The sequence below is a fragment of the Triticum aestivum genome, chromosome 6D (genome assembly GCF_018294505.1).
Source record: "Triticum aestivum cultivar Chinese Spring chromosome 6D, IWGSC CS RefSeq v2.1, whole genome shotgun sequence".
Classification (NCBI taxonomy): Eukaryota; Viridiplantae; Streptophyta; class Magnoliopsida; order Poales; family Poaceae; genus Triticum; species Triticum aestivum.
Window position 1 is genome coordinate 486141614 of NC_057811.1, and position 14411 is coordinate 486156024.

The 14411-nt window shown below is 48.8% G+C and overlaps 1 protein-coding gene across 1 annotated transcript; it reads right to left on the reverse strand.

The window, feature by feature from the left end:
• Positions 1–3900: 3900 nt before the first annotated feature.
• On the reverse strand, positions 3901–5732 carry LOC123146249 (zinc finger protein ZAT5). The gene has a single exon (XM_044565864.1). It carries the CDS (start codon positions 5206–5208, stop codon positions 4108–4110), a length of 1101 nt encoding a protein of 366 aa, XP_044421799.1. The 5' UTR covers positions 5209–5732; the 3' UTR covers positions 3901–4107.
• Positions 5733–14411: the final 8679 nt, after the last annotated feature.

Below are 14411 nucleotides of genomic sequence, written 5' to 3' on the forward strand. Positions count from 1 at the left end.
CTGTCGCCCCAAGACCGACGACGACTCCTTCGGCGCCGGGTCGGGCACCGATGACGGAGGAGGAGCCGTCGGCCAGCCCGACATGACCTACGAGGTCAACGTGAAGTCTAGGCTAGTTTAGGGTTTTTATTTTAAGGTCTTCAGTTCACTGGGCGAAATATCATCCAGTTTTATGTACAAATTATCCTACTTTCAATGAAATCCGTTGTGTTTATATCAAAATTTGCCTAACTTGATCGAATTTCGTCCTGTTAGTTTGAGTTGTTATGAAAATGTATGCAGCCAGCGTTAGATGGCTGCCTCCCGTATCCGTGTTCGCATACTGGTGGGATGGATGCGGGAGGAAATTTACGGGTTGGTGTTGGAGATGCTCTTATGAGTCAAGTTAGAAGTCCATGCATGGGAATTTTGAGCGGATGGAGTACTAGTATGATCATGCGTGCGTGCGTGTTTCTCCCTCTCTATCTGCTTGTACACACGCATGCCACACGCTGAAATTAACTAACTAGCTAGTATGAGATCTCTATCTGTCGGCAAAAGAGCGTTAATTTAACTTGCTTCGAAAGAGATCGAAGATCGATGTATGTGGTGTGGATATATATTTGACTAATCAACTAAGCACTAGTAGTACTTGCCACAAGGATGGATAATGAAGCAATTAGCTGTACGTACTTGTACTAGTACCGCAAGCTACAAACGTATACCATGGAGTTCATACGTGCACTTCACTTGCACCTTAATTACGGCCACAGGCGCCATTCATGCATGCCACTGGTTTTCTTGTGTGCATTTTTCGAGGCAGGCCATGTGGTACGTTCATGTACAGCACGTAGTAATCTCAATTACCGGAGAAAAAATGAAAAGGAAAGGCTTTGTACTCTCAAGATAAGATAGAGATACGCCTAGCGGCTACCATACGTATACAAGTATGGGCGTGGCCACACGGAAGTCGATAATGATCCGTACGCAATTTAATTCGGTGCGTACTGCCGATCGATAGCTCAGTTTTGTTGTACACTTGACTGACTATGGCAGTTAAAAGTCGTTGTACTAGAGCTCCCAGCTAGAAGTAGTAGTACTTGTAGCTAGTTCAAACTGGGAGCTTAAAACTAGCAAGAGAGAAAGAAGAAATGAACACGTGAGGATAATAACGCCACGAGACCATGCGAATGAGACTGATGCATGCCGCATCGATCTGTCCGTCCATCGTCCGTCCATTTGATGTCTTTCTTTCCCTTTTGTTCTTTCTGTGCTGCTGTGATCAGTTAAAGTGCATGTCACGGAAAGTATACTTGCAGCCTGCAGGCGAGCTTGCAGCACCTGGCCGGTAACCATGCCGCCACACCTCTAAAGTTAATACTAGCATATATACCTTGCATGCATGGACACGTACCCGATCTCACCTTTTAACTACCTTCACCTCGTCCAGGCAAAATGTAGTATACCGGTTCGATCATTCCAATTTATTCATAGGATTTTGGTCCATAGTTCAGTTGACATCCAATTTATATCCAAAAATATCTTTGGGCACTTGGTTGTGGGATATATGTGAGAAACTCACTCTCTTCTCATATCATACTAGAGGCGTCCGCTTAATGCAGACACGGATCCATAATATGTTTTGAGTGGCAAAAGATTATTGAGTGAGAGAAATTTTGTGAAATTTGAAAAAACTAGACTTTTTTTTACTCACTCCGTTCCGAATTACTTGTCGCAGGTATGGATGTATCTAGATGTATTTTAGTTCTAGATACATCCATTTCTACGACGAGTAATTTGGAACGGAGGGAGTACAAGAGAACATGCAACTTCTATTGCAATTTGAATATTTGAGACCCCCCACGGCCTACTATAAGCATAGTGAGGACCTTCTCTTGGTTTTAAGTTGGGCTCTTTGGCTCTCGATGAATGGTGTTGTTTCTTGAGGAAAAAATACCCCCTCCCCTTCAGATACACTCATGTGTGCACTGACTATTTACATGATCTATGCTCCATCAATCGAAACACAAGTAGTTGTTTATGGTGGCATGTATCTGGTTAGAGCAAGTGGAAATGACGATGTTTACCCTACATCGATGCCATGCAATTTAGTCTTCAAATTACCATCCAATACAATTGGCGGATGTCTTTTAAATTTTTTGAACCATGCCATGTTTACTTTTTGGTGTGTTTTGAACTTGCTGGTCTATGCGCATCTTCGCTATACAGGGGCATGTGTTTACTCCACTTTATCAAAAAAAAGGAGACAAATATGGATATAGCTTGAGTCATCCAAGTAAAATCACGGTGTTCTAGCTTCCTTTAGGATTCAAGAGGTCATGATATCTTCAGGTTGTTCTCGTGACATAATAACTTTATATGAGAAACCGTTCAATTTCTGCAGGAATAATAGCTTCATCCGATTTGTTTGACCTCAACATTGGAATTTGCTTGACATTGTCGAATAAGCAATAATATATGCTTGGGTGCATCAACCAAACATAGGTTGGGGGTTGATCCTCCTATCTAAAAGAAACCTCCATCCTATTACGGGCCTCCAGTAATTTGTCTGGCTAGCTAGCTAACACAAACAACATAGCACACACTAATTATAACGGGAGGATTATATGCACTTGGCAGCTAGCGCAAGCCCATGGAGGTAGGTTAATTTGTTAACTATGTCATCTGTTCTTGCTGACGATATTGTACCTATTACTTAACTTGCTTCAGGAGCTGGCTGGCTGCTGGCTAGCTTTCAAACAAGACAAGCTCATCTCCAAGGAAAAGAACCTGATGCATATGCTGGCCCTTTGATTTACTTGGTGGTGGAGAAACCAAACCACAAGATGCATGTATCCAAAACACATCTCATCCGTCCAAAGTAGTTCTAGCTAGCTAGTGTATCCAAAACACATCCCATCCACCCAAAGATAGTGATACGAGCTAGCTAGGTAGCAAGTCATACATCCATATATACACACAAACATATGCGCATATACATGTACATGTGTATGCACAGATATGCCAAATTGCCCAACACACACACACACACACACTCACCTCATGCGTCACTAGCTAGCTTAGCCAAGATAGATAGAGCATCTACATACATGCTCAACTAGCTACCTCCCAATTAATTGCCCCCCTTTTTGCTTGCACCGTACCCTCTCTATATTCCCTTTCCAACTTTGCCTACTTCACTATCCATATCTTTCTCAGTTAACCAACTGCAACAAGCTACTAGATACTAGCTGACTTGATCAAGAGGAAACGTGCATGCATGCGCCACCACTCGAAACGACTGTCCACTTGATGAATTAAATTAAATGTAATTAACAGTGAAGCAAACAGTTTATTAAGAAGAGAAAACGTTCACTGATTAATCACCTCATCAATTGATTGATTAATTAACTTACAAGGATTCATATATGAAGAGAGAATGCATAAACAAATATACTACTCCCTCCGTAAACTAATATAAGAGCGTTTAGAATACTAAAATAGTGATCTAAACGCTCTTATATTAGTTTACAGAGGGAGTAGTTTACAATATATATGTACAAAAAATTGTGCCTTTTTGTACTTGCATGTGGGCAGTTGCCACTTAGTAGAGCTGAACTAAGCTAGGAGTTGGACACATGCATAGGAAAGAAAAGAGAAAAGGTGGATAGTAGTAGGCCACAACATTGCACCCACTCCCTTAATTTCCACACATTTCAGACAACCCCCACCACTCACTCACTTGCTCACTCACTCACTCGGCCGGCCTCATGCACACACACTGATCGATCCAACTGGCCAAACCTTTTCCTTCTGCTCACAGGTCACAAAGTGGAATTTTTTTCATTCCAATTTATATATTTCAGCACCAATATACATGCTCGATCGTGTTTACATGGTACATATACATGTGGATGTGAATTAGTCTAAAATAGTCAACCTTACGCCAAAGAATCGAAAGAATCAATTGTATGTTACAGTTTTCCTTGATATGTTCCAAGGAGCAAATTTGTAAGTATGTAATTTTGTATAGAAGAGGAAGAAGAGGAAGAAGAAGAATGATCGGACAATCAATCCGTGTTAAGAAAAGTAAAGAATTCGTGAGGCCAGCTGCATGCGGCGTGCCGATCAATAATGGCAATCCACCAGCGCGGCGGAAGCGGCCGTGAGCATGAGCCGTTTCTTGCCGCTGTCGAACGGCCCGAGGCCGAGCACCACCGGTGCCGCCGATGGTGGTGGTGGTGGTGGCGGGTGTGAGACGCACTCCTCGTCGGACGGCGCCGGCAGGTTGAGGTCGAGCTCCAGGTTGATGCCGGCCGGGGTGCTATCTTTCTTCGTCGTGGACGCGGGGATCGTGGTCACCGCGGTAGTTGCGATGGTGCGATCGGCCGGCGCGTGTAGCGGGCGGTGGCGCCGCATGTGCCCGCCTAGCGCCTGCCCGGAGGCGAACTCGGCCCCGCATATGGAGCACTCGTGCACCCGGAGCCTGTTGGTGTTGACGGCGTTGCAAACGGCGCTGCCGCCGTTGTTGAGGCTCAGCACGGTGGTCACGTCCGGGCCGGCGTCGAGCTGAGGCGGTGGGGGCGGTGGCGGCGACGCTGTAGTCATGATCTGCACCAGCGGTGGCGTCGCCGTCTTCGTCGACGGTGGCTTGGACAGCTTGGCGATGGCGACGCTGGTGGCGTTGGCGGCGGTGTCGTCGTCGGCTCCGGCGAGGCGTGGCTTCTTGTGGCTGGCGCGGTGGCCGCCGAGGGCCTGGAAGGTGGGGAAGCACTTGTTGCACGTCTTGCACTCGTACACGTAGAAGCCGGCCCTGACGCCGTCCGCCGTGGTGGCCGCCTCCGTGTACTTACGGCTGGTGTACCTCTCCGTCTTGGTCGTCGACATCACCGCCGGCGCGGGCAGAGGGCCGGGCGGAGGAAGCGACGGCGTCCCCTGCCGGGCCTCCAGCGGCACCGTCGCGGGCGGCGGCCTCGAGTCGACGACGACTCCGGGCGGCGCCGCGCCCTGGGCGAGGAGGATGAGGCAGTGGGCCATGTCCTCCTCCTCGGTGGTGGTGCTCTCGGAGGAGGAGGCGGAGGAGCACGCCATGGCGGCCACCGGCGGCGTCTGGTGGCGCGGCCTCTTGGTGCGCTTCCGCTTCACGACGGCACCGCCGTGCTGCTGCAGCCGATCGTCCACGGTCCCCTCCTCCCGGAAGAGCACGAGCTCCATGGCCGACGCTTGCATGTCGCCGAAGTAAAGAGAGGCGTGGAGGGAGAGGGAGGGAGAGGAAGAGAGTGGCAGGCAGGCAGGCAGGCAGGTGGGGAGGGAGGCTGGCTCTGTGGTTTTTATGGCGGGAGGAGAGGGAGAGGGACAAGTGGAGCTACGCTACGCTGGCTAGAGAGAGAGAGGGAGAGAGAGAGAGAGAGAGAGAGAGAGAGGCGTTTTGCCTTGCACATATAACAAAGGGAAGAGAAGAGATGGATCCGGCAGCTACTACTCTAATCAATGGAAGTTTCTTTTGGCCTCTAATCAATGGACAAGCAACCCTAGCCTAGCTAGATAGATAGCTTTCTCTCTCTAGAGATGAGAGAAAATAAAAACACCCCACACACAACGAGAGAGAGAGAACAAGAGGGATGTCTGGAGAAAACCTAGCCGGCTTTGTCTTTTGGATGCCTCTCTTCTCAACTCTTATAACCTCCCCTCTCTCTCTCTATATTGTCTAGAGAGAGAGAGGGGGAGTGGTTTTGGTGGTTAATTGCTAAGTGCTATTGTTAGAGAGGGTGGAAACTAGTAATAGTAGAGGGGTTAATAGACCGGTGGCCAAGGGAGCTGAGTGGAAATAGCTAGGGGAGGGGATCGATATTATGGGTGTGATAGAGCTGGCTTAATGCCCATCCCCTCCTCACTTAGGCAAGCCCACTTGTGGACAATCCATGGCCATGCATGGCTACCCGCCTAATTTCTTTCATGTGCAAAACATGTCTAGCCACTACTGCTCTCAATTAATAGCAACCCTTAACTTAGGCTGCCCATCCTCTTTTTTCTCTCCAACTGCTTAATTAGCCACTCCCTCTCTCTCTCTGTGCATCCTAATTAAGCAGTGTGTAGTGAAGGTTAATCTTGTGATGAAGCAAAGCTAGCTAACAAGCAAGCTTGCTAGCTAGGTGAATGAATTTGGAGTATGTTTGGTTGCCACTACATGTGGAGAGAAGGTAGAGGGAGGGAGAAAGGGATCCAATTGGAGGAGTGGTGAGTGAGTACTAGTATTTGTTAATTAGGTGCTATAGTGGTAGCAACAGCAACAAGCCAAGAAAAGAAGGGATGGAAGCAAGCTCAATATTCCTCTGTGCATGTGTGATTCCTGGGGTGTCATGGTGCTGCACTGCAAGCCTGGATTGATCAGCCTCTCTGCACCCAGCTCAAACTAATTCCATCCCCTAGCTACTTTTCTTCCACTACTACTTTTCTTTTTTAGCAAACATACATATAATAAGCATGTGGCTATTAATTTAGTTGGTGAAAAAAATCCTTGCAAATCCACGCGATATGATCTCTTAATTTTAGTACATGTTTGATGGTTTCTTCTTAATTTCCATTGTTATTTTTTGTTGAGGAAAAACCGCACAGACAGACAGTTGTGTTGAGCAATATAATTCCACTGATCATGAACAGCTAGCTAGCTAGGTTGCTTGGCAGTTGGCAACTACAATTAGGAGGAGGTAGTGAGGTCGTGGTGGTGGTGCAGCTGCAGATGCATTTGTCCCCAGCCAGTGTCCAGTAGCCACACACAGGACACACACACACCAGAAAAGAAAACTCAAAAATACCTGCAATTATTAATTTGTTCTAAAGTATTTGCACCCCTCACCCAAAATGTTTGTTTCCGACCTGTCCATCGATCACCTACCCTTTTAATTGCACTGTTTATTAATAGGAACAACTAATTGCTTGAATTTTAAGCTATGCAAAAATCTCCAGTCCTCTGATGCAAATGGCCCATCTAATATGGTGTTAGTTAGAGGTCACACTGATTATGTGGTACTTCCTTTTCTTACTTCTCGGGATGGCTAGATTTGGGTTGGTGGTACTAGCTAGAGGTTGCTGTGGCTACACTATCTCAATCAAAATAACATATTAGCAGTGCCGTCCTCTCCAAATTAATCGAGTCACACACACTTCAATCACTAATCCTGTGCGTATACGTACGTACGATGACATATACTTCAGAACCAATAACCATACACGTCTATAAAAAAAAGTGTACTCATCTACCAAAATAGCAGTGGCGTGGTTTAATCTTACTATATTTAATTTGTTATACGCACATAAACTAATTATATTATACCAATATATTTATGCATAACATGATCATAAACCTATTAACTAAATTATCTCGGATACGTCCAATCTTTTTTTCTTCAGTTTGAAGAAGCGATCGATGTGCCATGTTGTGTGAGAGAAGTCAACGGTTGAGGAGAGAGGGATATATGGTTGAGAGTGATTAAACTAAATTAATCAACCGTGATTCTTGACGTGATCCTGGATCGTTGTTTGTTGTGTGGGGCAACAAGAAACCCCCCTAAAAAAATTGCACCCGTCCAATTCGGTGGATGATGCTGCGGTGTGTGGTGGGGGCAAGCAAGGCATCACTTGGCTTAGTTGGAAGCCGGTTAGCTTTCTCTCTCTAGCACACTACCTCTCTCTCCCTCTCTTTCTCTCTCTAGATCTCCCTCATCACAGAGAGAGAGAGAGATAGAAACACATGCATGCATGTCCACACTAGCTGGTCACTCACTTGCACTGCAATCCAGAGTGAGTGAGCAGTAATGGATGCCTTTCTTCCTTTCCTGCTTTGCCATAACTTAATTATTAATCAGCTGAGCAGTGCAGGAAAGATGGGCGGCCATGGGCCTGCCCCCATGATCCTGCCCATGATTGGCAATTAGCCGAGTTGTCCCACATGTGGAACCCTAGCTTTAAGGATCAGTCATTAATCAGTGCTTGTATTTGCTAGGCTAGCCAGGCCGCTTAAGCAGCCCCATGAGTGATCAGTGTGTGGGTGTCTGTATATGTGATCATCCAAAAGATTCAGAAGTACTTTAAAATTATTCCTCCTCAGTACCAGACCATGAACATGCCAAGCCACCATCTCTAAAAAGTCAATACTAGTAAACTATTATTAATGGACTGGCCAGTACTTGATTGTGAGCCATGATCAACTTGCTTGCCAAGCTCAGATGGCGTGACACTCCAATTGAGTGTGTTAAATTAACTTAGCTACCTAATTGCCGTGCACGGGCTAACAGGTGAACGGGCTCCTGCCTCCCGTTGCCGCTGCCGATCTGCCTCGTCTTCTGTTGCCTTAAGGTCATGGAGGCACGACGGATTTTGGCCCTTGCCGACGGGAGGGCTTTGTTTTTGTTATTTTTTAAAGTTTGATTAGGGAGGCTCCATGAAAATGGAACAAGGTTCTCCCATCTAACCCTCATCCCGGCGGTGTGTTTAGCATCATTAAAGGACGTGATGTGTCCCTGACAGATCTCGCGTGATCCGGTTGGCGTTTGTCTTCGGTGGATCCACCTGGATCAGGCGTTCATTTGTGTGTGTTCGTGTGTCTACAGGTTGGATCCTCCCGATCTACACTTCTCTTCATCAGCAATGGTTGTTATTTTGGTGCGCTCATCCTGTGGGGCCTCAGCACGGCCACTTTTCGATTATCTATTACAACAAGCTTTGCCCATCTTCGATGAGAAAGGGGCGATCAATGGCGGTGGCACACCTTCGAAAGGTAGTCTACGGATGTGGATGTAGTCTTTGTTACTTCTGGTGTTATTTGTACTAACTTGACAGTTGATGAATAGATAAAAAATACAAAAAAGAATTTAACTTGTTTTTTTTAGAAAAGGGGGATAGCACACCTTCGAAAGGTAGTCTACGGACGTGGATGTAGTCTTTGTTACTTCTGGTGTTATTTGTACTAACTTGACAGTTGATGAATAGATAAAAAATACAAAAAAGAATTTAACTTGGTTTTTTTAGAAAAGGGGATCACCCCTGACCTCTGTGCCATTAGGATGCACACAACCATGTTTAACTTAGTTTATTAAAACTTGTGACCGGGCCTCTGTTACAAGCCTTGGGGATAGCTGCTTAATCGGCAAACCAAATTGAGTATAAACCATCCAGGCTTCACCAGACCAGAAAGATCGGTGCGTGTTTTACTTCTCTTTGATCAAACTAGATATAGAGAGAGAAACACTTGCGTTTAGTCGGTTGATCAACAAGTCATGAGCAACAGTTAAGCGGTGCGAAAATATGAGTTGGGCGGTGGATGTTGGGCTCGTGTAACCATCCACCCATCACGACGTGGACACGTACGTACCCATGTGAGAGAGAGGGAACAGAAACTGCATGAAATCTGCCGGTGGAGGGAGGAAAAATACAGTGCACATATAGTGGTTGGGAATATATATTAGGGGTGAGATGGAGATGGAGACGGAAGCGGCAAACATGTGGTGCTGTTCATGGACACCCACCATGCACACACACCAGCGGTGCAGGATGGATCGAGCTCAGCTGCTGGATGACGAGTAAAGTAGTAGTGGGACACTCGACAGTAGCCAGCACTGTCATCACTTGCACCAGCAGCAGGGGGAGGACACTCATGAAAGAGATCTCAGAGGGTGGCATGACAAGATGATCTCTCAAAAAATATGTGTTTATTTCTCTGTTTATCTGTGTGTGTTCAGTAATTAGTCATGATGGGAGTTAACAAAGCGGCGACACCTGTGCAGGGTAGAGTAGCTGGGATTTGACAAGTTGGAACAAGCTTGAGACTGAAAAAATGATTAAAGATTTTTTTACAAAAATGATTAATCATGGAAGCAGACTTGGTGAGAGCTTGCTTGCTGATGGAGGAGTATGATTGGTGCAAAAAATTCAGATTAGTGGCGTGGAGTGAAGGGAGGGAGAGAGCTAGTCAATGGCCTCTCCTCTCCTCCCTCCAGTAGTCAAGTCTGTTGCCGCATGCCACTCACCTTCACCTTCAGCTTAGGGGTGCGGCAAGTGTTGTTGTTGTTGTTGAGATGTTGTTGGCTTTGCTCATGGGCAACCACTCCTCCATCCATCCATCCAGCTACTGATTGGTGGCTTGTTAATATTCCAGGGGCACCATGTCCATGCATGCATGTGGCCAGAATCACCCCTTGTTCCCGCCCTCAAGCTATGCTTCATGCATGCATGGTTGAGTGCATGTTGCAGCAACATGACACATGCGAGATATTCTAATGCTCTCTGTGGCTGCTTCAACAAACATCTTAGCTTGTGGTGCCACAGACTTGCTTCTTTCAACTGCTTCTCCAGTCCAGCAGTTTCTATATGTTTATCTTTTTAGCGCGTAGATTTTTTTTTAGAAAAGGAGGACGACCCCCGGCCTCTGCATCTGAGCGATGCATACGGCCATTTTATTAATTATTCTCATAAGACAAAGCCGCTCCACCTCCCGCCTCTGACTTCCAGCACTGCTCCACAAACGATGCGCCCAAGAGAGAAACGACACCGCCGTGCCGCCATCGTCCGATCTGGAACAGCAGATCCTAGGGTTTCCCCCGGAGCAGCACGACTGGGTCGACAGTAGTTACACGACGATGCCTTCATCAAGGTAACGGCCTAGAACGCCGCCATCGGCTCAGTTTTCACCGGCAACCATGTCTCCCCAACTCGCAGCCGGGACTAGATGATGGATCTGAGATCCAATCACCAAGCTTCTGGCCGGCCACCGCCGACGAAGAAGATGACCACCACCACTGGCTACACCGGGTAGAACAGATCTGCCATGGGTGCCGCTAAGCAGTCCACCAGGCCCTCGACGCCGCCGCCGATCTAAAGCCAGATGACATGCCGCCAAAGACCGCATCGCGTCGCCGCCTGATCCAGGCTAGCTACCGCCCGTGGCCCGAGGCAGGGCCGACTGCCGCCGCCGTCGAAGCCAACGTCGTCGCTTCTAGATCGACCGCACCTCCACGCATGTTGGGGCCCCGCCACCCCTGAGACGCGGGAGGGAGGAAGAGCCCCTGCCACCGCCGGCGGCCTCCGGGCGCAAGCCGGCGGCGTCCTCCGGCGGCGGCGGGAGGAAGGGAGAAAGATGGGCTAGGCCCGGCGGCGGCTAGGGTTGGGGAGCCCCCGAGTCGCCCGAGCGGGGGGCGACGCGGGGGGCGCGGGGGAGAGTCGTTTCGATATGTCTAACTTTACCCTTTAGCGCGTAGATAAGAGAAGGGATAAGAATAACAAGATAGATAAGCCCAGTTCCAGGAATCTTATATGTTTTCGTCCTCAAAATGTACTTGGCCATCTACCTGTTGGACAGAGGAAAAAGAGAACAAGCAAACAAACAGAATCATATGTATGCTCTTGTAATTCCAAATTAAGCTGCCCGTAGAAATATTTTAGAAATGCAAATAATTGACAGATAATTATGTATATTTCTTAAACAAATAAAAGCCACACGTTTCGGTTGCTCATGGCCAGCAATCTAGTACCACTCCACTGCCTAGTCTCTGCCCAGTGCCACTCTAGTCTTATCCAACAACACAGGAGGAAAACAGATTCCACGGAAAGAACCTAGATAGATGTTTCCCCTTCATCCGCGGGACCGTCGATTACGACCTGGGATGAACCGCCAAATAACATCTAGGATAGGCCAGATGAAGATAACAATCCTTGGCCTTTCTTTTTTCTTTCTCGCTTTCCCCTTTTTCAAAAAAGTTGGTCTGGGATTTGGCTAAGCCGACCACACGATATATATATTCACCTTTTCGGATAAATGCCGACGTTAAGTGGCTCACGACACTGTCCGGCCCAACCCTGAGCTACATCGAGGTGGGATTAAGACTGCGTTTGGCATTGCGGTGGATTGTGATAACACAGCTTATCCAACCAGAGTTTTTGTCTATTTCAGAGTTTGTTTGACCAAACTACCAACTTATCTCCCTTTTTTGCCTATTTTTGTTTTACAACAGATCATAACATAAGCAACCGTAAGCTGGGCCTAAATAATCAGAATTATTTCAGAAGGTTAATTAGTCATGTGGATGCCTAACTAAGTGACTATCTAAGACCATAACTAGTTTGGTGACCGGCCGGCCGAAACAGAGTGTGGCTGCGGGTTGGTCATTCACCAACTCCTTTTGCTGGAGCTCACTCAACTGATCGTCCTCTTGCTTGTATGATTGGGAACGGGCAGTGGAGTGGGGACATCGTCCTCTTGGCCTGCTTTCAGCCCCGACCTAAACCATGCTTCCAAAATTGGCAATTCCGGTAGCTGCCATGTCAGTCGTCTTTACCAGTACTGGTCTTTACCGCACGTCTATCATGTGCAGATCCGGCTCGCATCTACGAGTCTGCCACTGTGAGTCAGTGTGCCACACGTACACACCACTGGTACTTGATAGTTGATGAGGCCATCTGAACTTGTAATTAACAGCTCACAGATCGACCTCTTCAACGATTAGTAGAGACGAATCTGAAGAATTGTGCACCTCTGGTTGGCTCTGTCTGAAGAAAAGGGAGGGCGTTCGTTGTCAGTGTACGCACTGCCTACTTAGTACGTACTACTAGTGGCAGTAATCTACTCCAGTAGCGTGGTGTGTCAGACCCAACTGCTAGCTGCGACGACCTCCTTTCCTTCCCGGCGTTATCCGCTTGTAGTAGCTACGTATACTGAGAGATTAGAGCAACTCCAATAGGACAATCCCTTTCGTCCGCGGGCGTCCGTTTGGGTTGGCGTAGACAAAAAAGCCGGCCCAACGCGCCGACCCAAACGGACGCGCGTCCGCTTTCGTCTGCCTGCCGACCCATTCTCGGCCCATTTTTGAGCCTGATTTGCGTCGGCGCGGACACAATACGGACGCGCGCGCGCTCGCCATCTTTCCTCACCGGGCCCGCTGGTCGGTGGCACAGTGGATTTACACCCTCGCCCGCTTGCTACGTCGCCGACGCCGTCGGCCATTTTTTCAGATTAAAATGGATACATAGATAGTTCTAGCGTACACAGATAAAAGAAAAAGACCACTAGTCGTCGCTTTCTGACTCCGACTCAGTAATGTCCTCCTCTGACGTCTGAAGGTAGGCGTCAGCAAGCTGCTCGTCTTCAATGTCCCAACCCGACGTTTCTCGTAGCTCCAGTTTCAATTGAGCTGTCTGCTTCCGCGAACGCTTGTCCTTCCGATAGGCGGCTCGCTCCCTCCTCCTCGCGTCCCTCTCCGATCTCAATTGCTTGTAGAACTGGCGCTCGTAGACGATGTCCTGTGGGAAGCCTCCGCGCCACACCACCAAGGCTTCCACGTCCTTCTCTGCGATGGCGACGCGACGCTGCCGTCTCCGGTGGACATGACGATCCTCGTCGGTGAAAAGCTACGGGAGAGGCGCCAGTTCCTGCGCCCGCTGGCTCGACACATTAGGAAAATTCATATCCCGACGAGGCCTCAGGAGGCGCCACGCCGCCGCGTCGTGCGCGCGGGCCGCCTCCTCTGCGGTGTCGAAGGTGCCGAGGACGAGACGTTTCTCGCGAAACCAGATCTCGGCGGGGAAGGCGCCGGAGCGGCGCTCGCGGACTCCGCGAAAATCCGAAGCGCCCAGGCGACGGATCGACATGGTGGCACAGATGCGGCGAGAGTGGGCGGCGGACAGAGTGTGGAGGGAGCGCCTTCTTTATAGCGAGCGCCGGCCGCGGCGTGCGCGCGAACCTTTTCGGCGCGCTGGAGCGCCAAAACCAGCGCGCGCTAGTCCGCTTTCCCCCACGCGCGCGAACCTTTCCCGCGCGCTGGAGCGCCAAAACCGGGGCGACGGCATGATCTTAAACGCGCGCGGTCATGAAATGGGTCGGTCCGTTGGACGCACTGCCGACCCAAAACTAAAAAAGGGCGGACGGCGGGCGGGCGGCCGACCCAAACGGACAAAAAGCAGACAAAAACGCCGTCCGTTTGGGTCGGCCGGTTGGAGTTGCTCTTATAGGCGGACCTCGACGTCGCAGGACCAGATGAGCTCGGATAAATATCCACAGAGCATTGTGTTCCTCCTCCTCATCACTATTTGGTGGCCACAAAACGCACACGGCTGGCGTCAGACGACCACACGCAGTCATCTGCCACTGTGAGCAGCTTAGCTAGTCACCGGTGACTGGTGTCACTGTACAGACAACAGTGAACTGAAGTGGCTCTCTCACTCTCTCCCTACCACCACTGGTGCCAAAGTACGTCGCCGTCGTCCGTCGTCGTTGTGGTAATAGCAGCAGTAGCAGTAAGCGCCACTCCTACTAGTAGCGGCAGCAGCAAGTGTGAAGTAGAGGATAGGGAAGGGACAGCAACAGGCGGCGGCAGTAGTGGCTGCTGTGAGAGTGTGATCTACTCCACTAGCTAGCTAGCTAGCTTTTGAGGAGAGGCTGGGAT